The sequence below is a fragment of the Nymphaea colorata genome, chromosome 3, assembly GCF_008831285.2.
Source record: "Nymphaea colorata isolate Beijing-Zhang1983 chromosome 3, ASM883128v2, whole genome shotgun sequence".
Classification (NCBI taxonomy): Eukaryota; Viridiplantae; Streptophyta; class Magnoliopsida; order Nymphaeales; family Nymphaeaceae; genus Nymphaea; species Nymphaea colorata.
The window spans coordinates 29425608-29443107 of NC_045140.1; the positions used below are offsets into that span (position 1 = coordinate 29425608).

Below are 17500 nucleotides of genomic sequence, written 5' to 3' on the forward strand. Positions count from 1 at the left end.
TCACCTATAGGTTAACCACCAGCTCGGATCGACGGACTTGACACCCTTCGACCTTGCTGTCGTCCTGGTAGGGTCTCACCCGTGTTCGGTCGGATACCGAAGCCAAAGACCTCGCCTACCCCCAAGATCACCCTAGAGGGAGCTAAGACTTACGCTAGACAAACTGAATTTCAAGACTCAAGCAAAACAAAATCAAATGCGGAAGCGAGAAACAATAACCACACACTACAGAAGTAGGTAATCTCGAACAAGCCTAAAACTTGGAAAAGAAGAGCAAGTAACTAGGGAATTTCCTTGTGACTCGTAAGGCCCGATTTCAAGAGAGATTATATTCAAGAAACAAGAAATCACGGAGAGGGAAGCCAGCTCGTCATCTCCCACTTTCCACATTTGGTGGCTAGCCCACCATTTGTTGAGAAGATTTAGGAGAAATCTTTAGTTAGGTTTGAATTAGTCTTTATTTAGGATCTAGCCACTCCTCAACTCGCCAAGTGTCCCTTCTAGAAGGCCTTAGAGTTTATCCTCCTCCAGCTCACCCTCCACCTCATCAACCGAATCCACCTCACCACATTTGGTGTGCCACCTAGCTAGACACCTCAGCCTTATCCCTAATCCACTCACCTAAGATTTAGGAGATAACCCCACTCACCCGCCACCTCGGCATTCCACTAGCTACCCAATCCTTAGCCATATCCAGCCAAGTCTATCCTTGACTTAGTCTTTCCATTGACCTAGCCTCTCTCGAGACCTAGTCCAGCTCACCCCAAACCCACCGGGTCTGAGCCTCTTCCATCCAACCCGACCTAGGTCAAGTCGCACCTAGTCGATTCCTACCCTAGTCCACAAGGGAGACCGCTTTTGTGCACCCTTGGAGTCTAGGAATCGGCGGCTTGGCTAGTCCATTCTCTGCTGCATCCGGCCACTTCCGGCGACCTCTGCTCCTTTTCCGGCCAGAATTCCGGCTGACATCCCAGCTGGTCCCGTCCACATCTGGCGCTTTCAATTGAAGCTCCTAGGTGATCACCGGCGAGCCCTTCTACAATCGGTACCATCTTTGGCGCTTCCTCCTCACCGGCGTGACTACTCCGGCCACCTCCGGTCGCCGCTGCTACTATTCCGGCGACCCCTTAAGGCGAAGAACCAGCAGGTCCCAGCTCTTCCAGCAGCCACCCAAGGTGCTCCTAGACGATTTCCGGCGACACTTCATCACTTCCGACCAGCCTTTTCCTTGGGAGATCATTCGATTCATTCGGCTCAAGCTTGGAAGGTCGATTCTTTGACTAGAGAATTAAATTGTGTAACGTCGTTGGTTCGATTTAATTAGAGATTATATTATTAAGATCTTGAACTCTTGACTCGCTGGTGGAAGAGCTGGGCTGCACCGTGGCTCCTTGGATCGAAGTGGGGAAAACCGGGAGGAAGAGCTGCCTTGCGCCTAGCGTTGGGGAGCTCCTAAGCCGATCAATCCTTTGGCCGAGTGAAGGAGAAGAAGAAGAGAGATCGAGGAGAAGAAGAAGAAGCCGCGGGATTGAGATCTTGACCTCGGTGTTGCAGCAATGGCTGCTGCTTTCTGCCTAAGCTACAGAACTAAGGACGAGAGAGGAAGGCATAGAGGAGGAGAAGAATTCGTCTAAGGGAGAGGAGAGAACTCGAGAGGAGGAGAGAGAGCCGGATTTCACTAATGAATCAAATTTCCTTCCAATGCATGCGAAATCAAATTTTTACAAAGCTTATATAGTGTCTGAAATAAAATGGATCTAAACATTGGATCCAGATCTAAAACTCAAATCAAATCATACTTACACAATGCGCAAAAGCAAATACCAAAGCAAATTGCGAGAAATTAACTATACGAGACCTAATGTCTCATCTTCAAACCGGACGTTACTCTAACCCGCGCCCACTTGAGCTCGACTTGGACCCAGCTTACCTAGGTTCGCCTTAGACTGACCCTATGTGACTCAGGTTTGACTAAGACTAGGGCTGGACTCGACTGGACACGAACTTGACCCACCTCCTTGATCACCTAAAGCCTCGCCTAGAGCCATCGCACATCCTCCCGCACCTCCCACCGTGCTAACTCCAAGCTTAGTCGAATCTTCAACCCTTGACAAACCCAATTGCTGCATGCCTTCATTCCCTTCGTCTTGACCCAGGCCCATGCCATCTTGTCTACACTCAGCCCTAGCAAACCGAAAATTGGCCTCCCCTTGTCCTCTGTGACTGCTCTCGGCTATATCTGTGGCCGCTTGGGGCCAATTCGAGGGCTGGCCCGTATCAGATCCACCCTCCTGAGATGGAGCTTGTCCCCAAGCTCCTGTAGGAAATTGCAGCTTGATCTTCTCGAATAATTTCCAAGAAGTTCCACCATCGACTCCTTCCCATTCGATCATAACCTCATGACGAGGCCTGCCATTACGAGTAACCCACCTGTGCTTCAAGATACGATAAGGTCTAGGTGCAATATCAGGTAAGGGTTCTTGCTGTTCAGGAACTGGCCCGTGGTGCGGCTTCAGTCGAGACACATGAAAAACCGGATGCACAAGAGCTGGAGGCGGTAATGCAATACGGTACGCTGCCTTCCCGATCTTCTGTAGAACTCTACATGGCCCATAATATTTGGGTAAGAGCTTTGAATAAGGTTGCCCCAGTAATGATTTTTGTCTCATGGGCAATCTTTTCAGCCAAACCATGTCTCCTACCTCGAACTCTCTATCTTTGCGCCCTTTATCATGGGCTTTCCTCATTCTGACTTGCGCTCTCTCGATATTCTTCTTCAAAGTGGCAAGAATCTCATCGCGATTCCTCAGAGTGCAGTCAACTTCATCATCTCTAGCCGTGTCCACTTCATACCTCGGAATCGAAGTTGGAGGATAGCCATATAACGCCTCATGCGGTGTCATGCCCGTGCCCGAATGCAGACTGGTGTTGTACGCCCACTCAGCCCATGACAAAAATTTTATCCAAGTGTTGGGCCTCTCACCAGCGAAACACCTAAGGTAAGTCTCCAAAGTCCTATTGACTACCTCACTCTGCCCATCGGTCTGTGGATGATGAGCAGTGCTAAAGTTGATTACCGTTCCTGCCATCTTCATATATTCTCTCCAGAAAGCGCTCATGAAGATCGAGTCTCGGTCACATACTATAGTTTGTGGCATTCCATGAAGCTTCCCGATGTGATCTTGGTACACTCCTGCTACCATTGGTCCGTGGTAGTTCTTAGGTAGAGCCACGAAATGACTATACTTCGTCAATCTATCTACCACCACCAAAACTGCTTCCTTCCCCTCGGATCTGGGCATCGCATCTATAAAGTCCATCGAAACATCTTCCCAAGGCTTATCAAGAATAGGAAGAGGGTTCAGATGCCCTGGAGGTTTGGTCGCCTCGTATTTTTCCCTTTGGCATACGGGGCATGCCTTCACATAACCCCTCACCTCCGACTTCATGCCATCCCACCAAAATTGAGCCTTAATCCTTCCCATGGTCTTGGCCACTCCCTCGTGACCAGCAGCACTAGAATTATGAAAATGCTTAAGTAGTTCTTGCTTAAGATCGGAATCCTTGGGGACCAACGCCCTTTTTTTCTTGCAAAGCATTTCTCCCTTAAGAGTGTAGTTGGGGATGGATCCTGGATTCTGGCGAATGGTCTGCTTGAGTAGCCTCAAATTTGAATCTTGATTTTGCTCTTCAATTATTCTCTCCCATAGGTCTGTGCTTATCACCGAGAGAGTCTTCAGTTGCTCTGGCATGCGAGATAGGGAGTCTGCTGCAGAGTTCTCAGTCCCCTTCTTATACTCAATAGTAAAATCATAGCCAAGAAGTTTGGCTAACCATCTTTGTTGTGTCGGGGTAGAGACGCGCTGTTTAACCATGTATCTCAAGCTGCTGTGGTCAGTCCTAACCACAAATCGTCTCCCTATCAGATATGGTCTCCATTTGTCCACTGCCATGACAATTGCCAATAATTCCTTCTCGTATGTGGACAAAGGTTTGGCCCTGCTGGTCAGGGCCTTGGTCATGAAGGCTATAGGATGCCCTTCTTGACTAAGCACTGCCCCAATGCCCACATCACTAGCATCCGTTTCAATGACAAAGTCCTTGGCGAAATCTGGTAGAGCCAAAACTGGTGCGCTCATCATCGCTGCCTTTAGCTTAACAAAAGCTTCTCTAGCTTTGCCCGTCCAAGTGAACTCTCCTTTCTTCAACATGTGAGTGAGAGGAGAAGCTATCAATCCATAACCCTTGATAAACCGACGGTAATAACCAGTAAGTCCCAAAAATCCTCTCATTCCTCGAGGGTCCTTCGGTAACGGCCACTGCTCCATAGCTTGGAGCTTCTCTGGATCTGCCCTGACGCCTTCATAGGACACAATATGCCCAAGATACCCAATAGATGTCTGTCCAAAGCTACACTTGGACATCTTAGCGAACAGGGTATGTTCTCTTAAAACCTTCAAGATGATGCGAAGATGCTTGGCGTGTTGCTCCATGCTCTGACTATACACTAGGATGTCATCAAAAAACACCAAAATGAAATCTCGAAGAAATTCCCGAAACACGTCGTTCATACACCTTTGAAAAGTCGCCGGTGCATTGGTCAGCCCAAATGGCATAACCAAGAACTCATAATGCCCGTCATGGGTTCTGAATGCCGTCTTCGAGATGTCTTCCTCGTACATTCTAATCTGATGATATCCCGACCTGAGATCTAACTTCGAAAAGACACGCGCTCCTGACAATTCATCTAGCAACTCATCTATCACAGGAATTGGGTGCCTATCTTCTACAGTTGCTTCATTCAAAGCTCTGTAATCTACACAAAATCTCCAGGTGTTGTCCTTTTTCTTAACCAGAAGGACTGGAGAAGAAAAGGGACTCGAGCTAGGTCTAATAATGTTGCTTTCTCGCATCTCCTTGACTAGCTTCTCTATCTCCGATTTCTGGGCATACCCATATCTGTATGGGCGGACATTTACGGGCTCAGTGCCGTTGGTTAGCACGATCCTATGATCATAAGTTCGTTGAGGTGGAAGTCTTTTGGGTTCCTCAAAGATGTCTTCAAATTCCTTCAACACCTCTTGAACTGGACCAGGTATTTCCTCCTTCTGATCTTGATTAGAAGTTAGCTCTTCTACGATGGCCACCAACCAAGCCACTGACTTTTGAGTCACTAAGGCTCTCAAAGCTGCTCTCGGCCCTAGACTAGGTTCTACGGCCCTAAGCACTACTCCTTCCTTGCCACCCTCCTTAGGGAGGCACAACTCCATGGTAGAGAAGTCCCACCAGACTCGGCCTAAGGTCTTCAGCCACTTAACGCCAAGAATGACGTCTACACTAGGGATGGGGACAACCAGTAGATCTACCTTAAACGGGACCTTCTGCAAGGTAAGCTCTACGTTAGTGCACTTACGGGTACATGGAAGTATGTCCCCGTTGGCCACTAAAACCCTAAGCTGTGGCTGGTCCTCAATGGTGCATCCTAGTTGGCCGGCTATGTGGTCACCTACGAAGTTGTGGGTGGCTCCTGAGTCGAGCAAGACAAGCACTTGCCGATCTCCTATATGCCCTAAGACCTTCATAGATTCCGGACGCTCTGGGTCGTCCAAAATCCGACATTCAGCTTCTGGCGCTTCCTCATCTCTCGTTGGTTCTACTTCCGTTTCGGCCTCAAAAACTTCTTCCATAGTTAGGGGCTGGTCCTTTCCCTCTTCATCACTATCTCCTTCCAAAACGGTATAGATCCTGATGTGCTTGCACTGATGAGTAGGACTCCAATCTCCCTTGCACCAAAAACACTTCTTGTTCTTAATCATGTCCTCTCGCTCTTCGCGTGTCATGGGTGGAGGAGCCCTCGACCTGAAGACTGGCTTAGGTTCTTCCTTCTTTGGCGGCGCGGAGAGAATCTTGTGTTGTTGAGCTGGTTGGGGACGAGCAACTGGAACATTTCTCCACGACTTGTAGAGGGCCTGCTTCTTGCGTTGCCTATCTTCAATGGAGCGTGCTTTGGCAAAGCACTTCCTCAACTCCGTGTTCGGTTCATCCCTAACGTCAATCTGGATTTCTTCTTTCAGACCTCCCACGAAGGCGGCTATGAGTGCCTTGTGAGTCCAATCCACCATACTTGCTAGATTTTCAAATCTAGCTTGATACTCCTGGACGGTAGAGGTTTGCCTCAAGTTGCGAAGCTCTATGTCATAGTCCACATAAGCGGACTCCCCAAATCTAAGTGTAAGGGCTTCCTGAAACTCTCCCCAAGTCTCTACGGGTTCCTTCATCTTAAGCCATCTCAACCATCGTCTGGCTTCTCCATCAAAATGAAGAGTGGCAGTCTGGAGCCATTCTTCCCTAGGAATCATCTGACAAGTGAAATATTCTTCCACTTGAAAGATCCAATCTAACGGGTCATTGCCATTGAACCTAGGAAATTCAATATGTACTTGGAGAGCCCTGGGCTGGTTCCGCTGTACATTCCTTGGTTCCCAATGGTTATCCCATCTAGGTGGCTCTCGTTCTCTGGATTGTTCCCAAATGGGAGGGTCACGGTCTACTCTATCAGCCCATCTTCTTCCCGAGTTCTCATGTTCCCATTGAGACCCTGCGAATCTAGGTCCGTACCTACTAGCTTGCGGTCCATATGGTTCTCGGTTGATGTAATCCGAGGATGAATGTTGTTGTCCACCGTGGTTGCCATTGTATCCTCCTTGTTGACCGTTGTACGCTCCAGTATGGCTGTAGGGTCCTCCATGGTGGCCATTATGCCCACCATTGTTGACCGTGTGGTCTACATGGTGGCCGTTATGTCCGCCATTATCTCGACTAGGCCCATAGTGATGGCCTTGAAGTTCTTCCACATGCTCATCCTGCCATGTAGGACGCGGCCGGCTCGGCCCGGCCTGCATGTGCCAAGGGGTAGGGTCGGCACTAGGTTGTCCGCCCAACACCCCTTTTCCCTTATCCTGTCTAGGAGGGGGAGGAGGAGGAGGTCCTTGTGTAGACCTTGGGTTGGCCTCTTGATTAGAAGACAAAGCTCTAATCATCTCCTTGATTTCATCGAGCTCTCTTAACCTGGACAACTCTTTCTTGTAATCCATCATCTCTTGACGGATTTGCAGTATTTCGTTCTCGATGTGGACCATCTTCTCCATGGCATGGACGTCCAACTCAGTTTGAGGTTGCTCCTCTTGAGCCGATGTATCTCCCTCAACTTCGGGAGAGTCTTGTTCAGCTTGCTTTCTTCGGGCCATAGTTGAAGGCCGAAGTTCCCAAACCATGCAAGTTCGAAAGCAACTATGCTAACAATTAATTGAATCCAATCTCACTAAGCAATGCAATTCCAATAAATCCAAGAAATCAAAGCAGCAAATCTGATCTAAAACCGAAACTGAATCTGAAATTAACACTGAAATAGATGCTAAAGTCGTGCTCTTACTCTAAGGAGGCTCTGATACCAAATTGGTAGGGTCTCACCCGTGGCCGGTCGGATACCGAAGCCAAAGACCTCGCCTACCCCCAAGATCACCCTAGAGGGAGCTAAGACTTACGCTAGACAAACTGAATTTCAAGACTCAAGCAAAACAAAATCAAATGCGGAAGCAAGAAACAATAACCACACACTACAGAAGTAGGTAATCTCGAACAAGCCTAAAACTTGGAAAAGAAGAGCAAGTAACTAGGGAATTTCCTTGTGACTCATAAGGCCCGATTTCAAGAGAGATTATATTCAAGAAACAAGAAATCACGATTGAGTCAAGAGTTCAAGATCTTAATAATATAATCTCTAATTAAATCGAACCAACGACGTTACACAATTTAATTCTCTAGTCAAAGAATCGACCTTCCAAGCTTGAGCCGAATGAATCGAATGATCTCCCAAGGAAAAGGCTGGCCGGAAGTGATGAAGTGTCGCCGGAAATCGTCTAGGAGCACCTTGGGTGGCTGCTGGAAGAGCTGGGACCTGCTGGTTCTTCGCCTTAAGGGGTCGCCGGAATAGTAGCAGCGGCGACCGGAGGTGGCCGGAACAGGCCGGAGTTGGCCGGAGTAGTCACGCCGGTGAGGAGGAAGCGCCAAAGATGGTACCGATTGTAGAAGGGCTTGCCGGTGATCACCTAGGAGCTTCAATTGAAAGCGCCAGATGTGGACGGGACCAGCTGGGATGTCAGCCGGAATTCTGGCCGGAAAAGGAGCAGAGGTCGCCGGAAGTGGCCGGATGCAGCAGAGAATGGACTAGCCAAGCCGCCGATTCCTAGACTCCAAGGGTGCTCAAAAGCGGTCTCCCTTGTGGACTAGGGTAGGAATCGACTAGGTGCGACTTGACCTAGGTCGGGTTGGATGGAAGAGGCTCAGACCCGGTGGGTTTGGGGTGAGCTGGACTAGGTCTCGAGAGAGGCTAGGTCAATGGAAAGACTAAGTCAAGGATAGACTTGGCTGGATATGGCTAAGGATTGGGTAGCTAGTGGAATGCCGAGGTGGCGGGTGAGTGGGGTTATCTCCTAAATCTTAGGTGAGTGGATTAGGGATAAGGCTGAGGTGTCTAGCTAGGTGGCACACCAAATGTGGTGAGGTGGATTCGGTTGATGAGGTGGAGGGTGAGCTGGAGGAGGATAAACTCTAAGGCCTTCTAGAAGGGACACTTGGCGAGTTGAGGAGTGGCTAGATCCTAAATAAAGACTAATTCAAACCTAACTAAAGATTTCTCCTAAATCTTCTCAACAAATGGTGGGCTAGCCACCAAATGTGGAAAGTGGGAGATGACGAGCTGGCTTCCCTCTCCTCTAAGTTTCTCTCTAATGTAACCAGATTGTGCCACGTGTCAAGATGAGAGGTTGAAATTGAACTAGAGAAATCACTTACCAAATCGGAAAATCAGCTAGGGTTTCCCAAGCTCGCCGGCGGTAGGACTTTTCCCCAAATGTTGGCCGGTTTTTCCCAATTCTCACCAAGATCGCCTAAGGCAGCTGAGATCTGCTAAGTACAGCGAGAAGGGATGGACTTGGCCTGCTGTCCTCTGCCGGAGATCGCCGAAAAATCCCGAATGTTAACCGGAAATTATGCAGCGGTGGCCGGATGCCCAAATGTATGCCGGAAAATTCAGAATTCTCGCTAGAATGTAATTTTTCTATTTCTTTCTTGGGCGGACTCCTTTCTATTCTTTTCTTTCTTTTCTTTTCTCTTTTCTTTTCGATTTCACGCCCTTTCTTTCTTCTTTTTCTGTATTTTCTAGCGAGTCTTACAGATCTGGACCGTGACTGGTTTTGTTATCAATTTCACGGTTCACACACGAATTTGGAGCTCGAAATCAAGGGAATCTACGAAATTAACTAAGGGGAACGTGGGTGACTCGTAAGGAGCACTTTAAAATCAATTTCCACCGTGGAAAGGGGAAGAACACTGGCTGGAATACCAGCAAACTCCTCCCTTCTAAGCAGAACTCGATTCCAAAGTACAACAACGGCGTTGCACCCCCTTTCTTCCTCGTTAAGGTCGCTTACCTCTTGGATTCGATGGTGGATGACTGTCTCCTTCCTCTAGTCGCCTAGATTGAAGAAGACCTTCCCTGCTAGAGCCGTGGCCTCTAACCTCGCTGGTGGAAGAGCTGGGCTGCACCGTGGCTCCTTGGATCGAAGTGGGGAAAACCGGGAGGAAGAGCTGCCTTGCGCCTAGCGTTGGGGAGCTCCTAAGCCGATCAATCCTTTGGCCGAGTGAAGGAGAAGAAGAAGAGAGATCGAGGAGAAGAAGAAGAAGCCGCGGGATTGAGATCTTGACCTCGGTGTTGCAGCAATGGCTGCTGCTTTCTGCCTAAGCTACAGAACTAAGGACGAGAGAGGAAGACATAGAGGAGGAGAAGAATTCGTCTAAGGGAGAGGAGAGAACTCGAGAGGAGGAGAGAGAGCCGGATTTCACTAATGAATCAAATTTCCTTCCAATGCATGCGAAATCAAATTTTTACAAAGCTTATATAGTGTCTGAAATAAAATGGATCTAAACATTGGATCCAGATCTAAAACTCAAATCAAATCATACTTACACAATGCGCAAAAGCAAATACCAAAGCAAATTGCGAGAAATTAACTATACGAGACCTAATGTCTCATCTTCAAACCGGACCTTACTCTAACCCGTGCCCACTTGAGCTCGACTTGGACCCAGCTTACCTAGGTTCGCCTTAGACTGACCCTATGTGACTCAGGTTTGACTAAGACTAGGGCTGGACTCGACTGGACACGAACTTGACCCACCTCCTTGATCACCTAAAGCCTCGCCTAGAGCCATCGCACATCCTCCCGCACCTCCCACCGTGCTAACTCCAAGCTTAGTCGAATCTTCAACCCTTGACAAACCCAATTGCTGCACGCCTTCATTCCCTTCGTCTTGACCCAGGCCCATGCCATCTTGTCTACACTCAGCCCTAGCAAACCGAAAATTGGCCTCCCCTTGTCCTCTGTGACTGCTCTCGGCTATATCTGTGGCCGCTTGGGGCCAATTCGAGGGCTGGCCCGTATCAGATCCACCCTCCTGAGATGGAGCTTGTCCCCAAGCTCCTGTAGGAAATTGCAGCTTGATCTTCTCGAATAATTTCCAAGAAGTTCCACCATCGACTCCTTCCCATTCGATCATAACCTCATGACGAGGCCTGCCATTACGAGTAACCCACCTGTGCTTCAAGATACGATAAGGTCTAGGTGCAATATCAGGTAAGGGTTCTTGCTGTTCAGGAACTGGCCCGTGGTGCGGCTTCAGTCGAGACACATGAAAAACCGGATGCACAAGAGCTGGAGGCGGTAATGCAATACGGTACGCTGCCTTCCCGATCTTCTGTAGAACTCTAAATGGCCCATAATATTTGGGTAAGAGCTTTGAATAAGGTTGCCCCAGTAATGATTTTTGTCTCATGGGCAATCTTTTCAGCCAAACCATGTCTCCTACCTCGAACTCTCTATCTTTGCGCCCTTTATCATGGGCTTTCCTCATTCTGACTTGCGCTCTCTCGATATTCTTCTTCAAAGTGGCAAGAATCTCATCGCGATTCCTCAGAGTGCAGTCAACTTCATCATCTCTAGCCGTGTCCACTTCATACCTCGGAATCGAAGTTGGAGGATAGCCATATAACGCCTCATGCGGTGTCATGCCCGTGCCCGAATGCAGACTGGTGTTGTACGCCCACTCAGCCCATGACAAAAATTTTATCCAAGTGTTGGGCCTCTCACCAGCGAAACACCTAAGGTAAGTCTCCAAAGTCCTATTGACTACCTCACTCTGCCCATCGGTCTGTGGATGATGAGCAGTGCTAAAGTTGATTACCGTTCCTGCCATCTTCATATATTCTCTCCAGAAAGCGCTCATGAAGATCGAGTCTCGGTCACATACTATAGTTTGTGGCATTCCATGAAGCTTCCCGATGTGATCTTGGTACACTCCTGCTACCATTGGTCCGTGGTAGTTCTTAGGTAGAGCCACGAAATGACTATACTTCGTCAATCTATCTACCACCACCAAAACTGCTTCCTTCCCCTCGGATCTGGGCATCGCATCTATAAAGTCCATCGAAACATCTTCCCAAGGCTTATCAGGAATAGGAAGAGGGTTCAGATGCCCTGGAGGTTTGGTCGCCTCGTATTTTTCCCTTTGGCATACGGGGCATGCCTTCACATAACCCCTCACCTCCGACTTCATGCCATCCCACCAAAATTGAGCCTTAATCCTTCCCATGGTCTTGGCCACTCCCTCGTGACCAGCAGCACTAGAATTATGAAAATGCTTAAGTAGTTCTTGCTTAAGATCGGAATCCTTGGGGACCAACGCCCTTTTTTTCTTGCAAAGCATTTCTCCCTTAAGAGTGTAGTTGGGGATGGATCCTGGATTCTGGCGAATGGTCTGCTTGAGTAGCCTCAAATTTGAATCTTGATTTTGCTCTTCAATTATTCTCTCCCATAGGTCTGTGCTTATCACCGAGAGAGTCTTCAGTTGCTCTGGCATGCGAGATAGGGAGTCTGCTGCAGAGTTCTCAGTCCCCTTCTTATACTCAATAGTAAAATCATAGCCAAGAAGTTTGGCTAACCATCTTTGTTGTGTCGGGGTAGAGACGCGCTGTTTAACCATGTATCTCAAGCTGCTGTGGTCAGTCCTAACCACAAATCGTCTCCCTATCAGATATGGTCTCCATTTGTCCACTGCCATGACAATTGCCAATAATTCCTTCTCGTATGTGGACAAAGGTTTGGCCCTGCTGGTCAGGGCCTTGGACATGAAGGCTATAGGATGCCCTTCTTGACTAAGCACTGCCCCAATGCCCACGTCACTAGCATCCGTTTCAATGACAAAGTCCTTGGCGAAATCTGGTAGAGCCAAAACTGGTGCGCTCATCATCGCTGCCTTTAGCTTAACAAAAGCTTCTCTAGCTTTGTCCGTCCAAGTGAACTCTCCTTTCTTCAACATGTGAGTGAGAGGAGAAGCTATCAATCCATAACCCTTGATAAACCGACGGTAATAACCAGTAAGTCCCAAAAATCCTCTCATTCCTCGAGGGTCCTTTGGTAACGGCCACTGCTCCATAGCTTGGAGCTTCTCTGGATCTGCCCTGACGCCTTCATAGGACACAATATGCCCAAGATACCCAACAGATGTCTGTCCAAAGCTACACTTGGACATCTTAGCGAACAGGGTATGTTCTCTTAAAACCTTCAAGACGATGCGAAGATGCTTGGCGTGTTGCTCCATGCTCTGACTATACACTAGGATGTCATCAAAAAACACCAAAATGAAATCTCGAAGAAATTCCCGAAACACGTCGTTCATACACCTTTGAAAAGTCGCCGGTGCATTGGTCAGCCCAAATGGCATAACCAAGAACTCATAATGCCCATCATGGGTTCTGAATGCCGTCTTCGAGATGTCTTCCTCGTACATTCTAATCTGATGATATCCCGACCTGAGATCTAACTTCGAAAAGACACGCGCTCCTGACAATTCATCTAGCAACTCATCTATCACAGGAATTGGGTGCCTATCTTTTACAGTTGCTTCATTCAAAGCTCTGTAATCTACACAAAATCTCCAGGTGTTGTCCTTTTTCTTAACCAGAAGGACTGGAGAAGAAAAGGGACTCGAGCTAGGTCTAATAATGTTGCTTTCTCGCATCTCCTTGACTAGCTTCTCTATCTCCGATTTCTGGGCATACCCATATCTGTATGGGCGGACATTTACGGGCTCAGTGCCGTTGGTTAGCACGATCCTATGATCATAAGTTCGTTGAGGTGGAAGTCTTTTGGGTTCCTCAAAGATGTCTTCAAATTCCTTCAACACCTCTTGAACTGGACCGGGTATTTCCTCCTTCTGATCTTGATTAGAAGTTAGCTCTTCTGCGATGGCCACCAACCAAGCCGCTGACTTTTGAGTCACTAAGGCTCTCAAAGCTGCTCTCGGCCCTAGACTAGGTTCTACGGCCCTAAGCACTACTCCTTCCTTGCCACCCTCCTTAGGGAGGCACAACTCCATGGCAGAGAAGTCCCACCAGACTCGGCCTAAGGTCTTCAGCCACTTAACGCCAAGAATGACGTCTACACTAGGGATGGGGACAACCAGTAGATCTACCTTAAACGGGACCTTCTGCAAGGTAAGCTCTACGTTAGTGCACTTACGGGTACATGGAAGTATGTCCCCGTTGGCCACTAAAACCCTAAGCTGTGGCTGGTCCTCAATGGTGCATCCTAGTTGGCCGGCTATGTGGTCACCTACGAAGTTGTGGGTGGCTCCTGAGTCGAGCAAGACAAGCACTTGCCGATCTCCTATATGCCCTAAGACCTTCATAGATTCTGGACGCTCTGGGTCGTCCAAAATCCGACATTCAGCTTCTGGCGCTTCCTCATCTCTCGTTGGTTCTACTTCCGTTTCGGCCTCAAAAACTTCTTCCATAGTTAGGGGCTGGTCCTTTCCCTCTTCATCACTATCTCCTTCCAAAACGGTATAGATCCTGATGTGCTTGCACTGATGAGTAGGACTCCAATCTCCCTTGCACCAAAAACACTTCTTGTTCTTAATCATGTCCTCTCGCTCTTTGCGTGTCATGGGTGGAGGAGCCCTCGACCTGAAGACTGGCTTAGGTTCTTCCTTCTTTGGCGGCGCGGAGAGAATCTTGTGTTGTTGAGCTGGTTGGGGACGAGCAACTGGAACATTTCTCCACGACTTGTAGAGGGCCTGCTTCTTGCGTTGCCTATCTTCAATGGAGCGTGCTTTGGCAAAGCACTTCCTCAACTCCGTGTTCGGTTCATCCCTAACGTCAATCTGGATTTCTTCTTTCAGACCTCCCACGAAGGCGGCTATGAGTGCCTTGTGAGTCCAATCCACCATACTTGCTAGATTTTCAAATCTAGCTTGATACTCCTGGACGGTAGAGGTTTGCCTCAAGTTGCGAAGCTCTATGTCATAGTCCACATAAGCGGACTCCCCAAATCTAAGTGTAAGGGCTTCCCGAAACTCTCCCCAAGTCTCTACGGGTTCCTTCATCTTAAGCCATCTCAACCATCGTCTGGCTTCTCCATCAAAATGAAGAGTGGCAGTGTGGAGCCATTCTTCCCTAGGAATCATCTGACAAGTGAAATATTCTTCCACTTGAAAGATCCAATCTAACGGGTCATTGCCATTGAACCTAGGAAATTCAATATGTACTTGGAGAGCCCTGGGCTGGTTCCGCTGTACATTCCTTGGTTCCCAATGGTTATCCCATCTAGGTGGCTCTCGTTCCCTGGATTGTTCCCAAATGGGAGGGTCACGGTCTACTCTATCAGCCCATCTTCTTCCCGCGTTCTCATGTTCCCATTGAGACCCTGCGAATCTAGGTCCGTACCTACTAGCTTGCGGTCCATATGGTTCTCGGTTGATGTAATCCGAGGATGAATGTTGTTGTCCACCGTGGTTGCCATTGTATCCTCCTTGTTGACCGTTGTACGCTCCAGTATGGCTGTAGGGTCCTCCATGGTGGCCATTATGCCCACCATTGTTGACCGTGTGGTCTACATGGTGGCCGTTATGTCCGCCATTATCTCGACTAGGCCCATAGTGATGGCCTTGAAGTTCTTCCACATGCTCATCCTGCCATGTAGGACGCGGCCGGCTCGGCCCGGCCTGCATGTGCCAAGGGGTAGGGTCGGCACTAGGTTGTCCGCCCAACACCCCTTTTCCCTTATCCTGTCTAGGAGGGGGAGGAGGAGGAGGTCCTTGTGTAGACCTTGGGTTGGCCTCTTGATTAGAAGACAAAGCTCTAATCATCTCCTTGATTTCATCGAGCTCTCTTAACCTGGACAACTCTTTCTTGTAATCCATCATCTCTTGACGGATTTGCAGTACTTCGTTCTCGATGTGGACCATCTTCTCCATGGCATGGACGTCCAACTCAGTTTGAGGTTGCTCCTCTTGAGCCGATGTATCTCCCTCAACTTCGGGAGAGTCTTGTTCAGCTTGCTTTCTTCGGGCCATAGTTGAAGGCCGAAGTTCCCAAACCATGCAAGTTCGAAAGCAACTATGCTAACAATTAATTGAATCCAATCTCACTAAGCAATGCAATTCCAATAAATCCAAGAAATCAAAGCAGCAAATCTGATCTAAAACCGAAACTGAATCTGAAATTAACACTGAAACAGATGCTAAAGTCGTGCTCTTACTCTAAGGAGGCTCTGATACCAAATTGGTAGGGTCTCGCCCGTGGCCGGTCGGATACCGAAGCCAAAGACCTCGCCTACCCCCAAGATCACCCTAGAGGGAGCTAAGACTTACGCTAGACAAACTGAATTTCAAGACTCAAGCAAAACAAAATCAAATGCGGAAGCGAGAAACAATAACCACACACTACAGAAGTAGGTAATCTCGAACAAGCCTAAAACTTGGAAAAGAAGAGCAAGTAACTAGGGAATTTCCTTGTGACTCGTAAGGCCCGATTTCAAGAGAGATTATATTCAAGAAACAAGAAATCACGATTGAGTCAAGAGTTCAAGATCTTAATAATATAATCTCTAATTAAATCGAACCAACGACGTTACACAATTTAATTCTCTAGTCAAAGAATCGACCTTCCAAGCTTGAGCCGAATGAATCGAATGATCTCCCAAGGAAAAGGCTGGCCGGAAGTGATGAAGTGTCGCCGGAAATCATCTAGGAGCACCTTGGGTGGCTGCTGGAAGAGCTGGGACCAGCTGGTTCTTCGCCTTAAGGGGTCGCCGGAATAGTAGCAGCGGCGACCGGAGCTGGCCGGAACAGGCCGGAGTTGGCCGGAGTAGTCACGCCGGTGAGGAGGAAGCGCCAAAGATGGTACCGATTGTAGAAGGGCTCGCCGGTGATCACCTAGGAGCTTCAATTGAAAGCGCCAGATGTGGACGGGACCAGCTGGGATGTCAGCCGGAATTCTGGCCGGAAAAGGAGCAGAGGTCGCCGGAAGTGGCCGGATGCAGCAGAGAATGGACTAGCCAAGCCGCCGATTCCTAGACTCCAAGGGTGCTCAAAAGCGGTCTCCCTTGTGGACTAGGGTAGGAATCGACTAGGTGCGACTTGACCTGGGTCGGGTTGGATGGAAGAGGCTCAGACCCGGTGGGTTTGGGGTGAGCTGGACTAGGTCTCGAGAGAGGCTAGGTCAATGGAAAGACTAAGTCAAGGATAGACTTGGCTGGATATGGCTAAGGATTGGGTAGCTAGTGGAATGCCGAGGTGGCGGGTGAGTGGGGTTATCTCCTAAATCTTAGGTGAGTGGATTAGGGATAAGGCTGAGGTGTCTAGCTAGGTGGCACACCAAATGTGGTGAGGTGGATTCGGTTGATGAGGTGGAGGGTGAGCTGGAGGAGGATAAACTCTAAGGCCTTCTAGAAGGGACACTTGGCGACTTGAGGAGTGGCTAGATCCTAAATAAAGACTAATTCAAACCTAACTAAAGATTTCTCCTAAATCTTCTCAACAAATGGTGGGCTAGCCACCAAATGTGGAAAGTGGGAGATGACGAGCTGGCTTCCCTCTCCTCTAAGTTTCTCTCTAATGTAACCAGATTGTGCCACGTGTCAAGATGAGAGGTTGAAATTGAACTAGAGAAATCACTTACCAAATCGGAAAATCAGCTAGGGTTTCCCAAGCTCGCCGGCGGTAGGACTTTTCCCCAAATGTTGGCCGGTTTTTCCCAATTCTCACCAAGATCGCCTAAGGCAGCTGAGATCTGCTAAGTACAGCGAGAAGGGACGGACTTGGCCTGCTGTCCTCTGCCGGAGATCGCCGAAAAATCCCAAATGTTAACCGGAAATTATGCAGCGGTGGCCGGATGGCCAAATGTATGCCGGAAAATTCAGAATTCTCGCTAGAATGTAATTTTTCTATTTCTTTCTTGGGCGGACTCCTTTCTATTCTTTTCTTTCTTTTCTTTTCTCTTTTCTTTTCGATTTCACGCCCTTTCTTTCTTCTTTTTCAGTATTTTCTAGCGAGTCTTACAGATCTGGACCGTGACTGGTTTTGTTATCAATTTCACGGTTCA

The 17500-nt window shown here is 48.5% G+C and overlaps 2 protein-coding genes across 2 annotated transcripts; both read right to left on the reverse strand.

Moving 5' to 3' along the window:
* Positions 1–875: 875 nt before the first annotated feature.
* On the reverse strand, positions 876–7247 carry LOC116250455 (uncharacterized). The gene is made up of 3 exons (XM_031624078.1): positions 2397–7247; positions 2015–2291; positions 876–1126 (listed from the first exon to the last, which is right to left on the reverse strand). Exons 1-3 carry the CDS (start codon positions 7245–7247, stop codon positions 876–878), a joined length of 5379 nt encoding a protein of 1792 aa, XP_031479938.1.
* Positions 7248–10185: 2938 nt separating this feature from the next.
* On the reverse strand, positions 10186–15471 carry LOC116250456 (uncharacterized). The gene is made up of 2 exons (XM_031624079.1): positions 10621–15471; positions 10186–10515 (listed from the first exon to the last, which is right to left on the reverse strand). The coding sequence occupies exons 1-2, from the start codon at positions 15469–15471 to the stop codon at positions 10186–10188; spliced, it is 5181 nt and encodes a 1726-aa protein (XP_031479939.1).
* Positions 15472–17500: the final 2029 nt, after the last annotated feature.

Coding starts and splice junctions, on each gene's coding strand:
- LOC116250455 (XM_031624078.1), bottom strand. CDS start 7,247: ATGGCCCGAAGAAAGCAAGCTGAACAAGACTCTCCCGAAGTTGAGGGA. Junction 2,292..2,396: donor ATGGCAGGCCTCGTCATGAG/GTTATGATCGAA, acceptor GCTCCATCTCAG/GAGGGTGGATCTGATACGGG. Junction 1,127..2,014: donor GGCTTTAGGTGATCAAGGAG/GTGGGTCAAGTT, acceptor CTTCGCCTTAAG/GGGTCGCCGGAATAGTAGCA.
- LOC116250456 (XM_031624079.1), bottom strand. CDS start 15,471: ATGGCCCGAAGAAAGCAAGCTGAACAAGACTCTCCCGAAGTTGAGGGA. Junction 10,516..10,620: donor ATGGCAGGCCTCGTCATGAG/GTTATGATCGAA, acceptor GCTCCATCTCAG/GAGGGTGGATCTGATACGGG.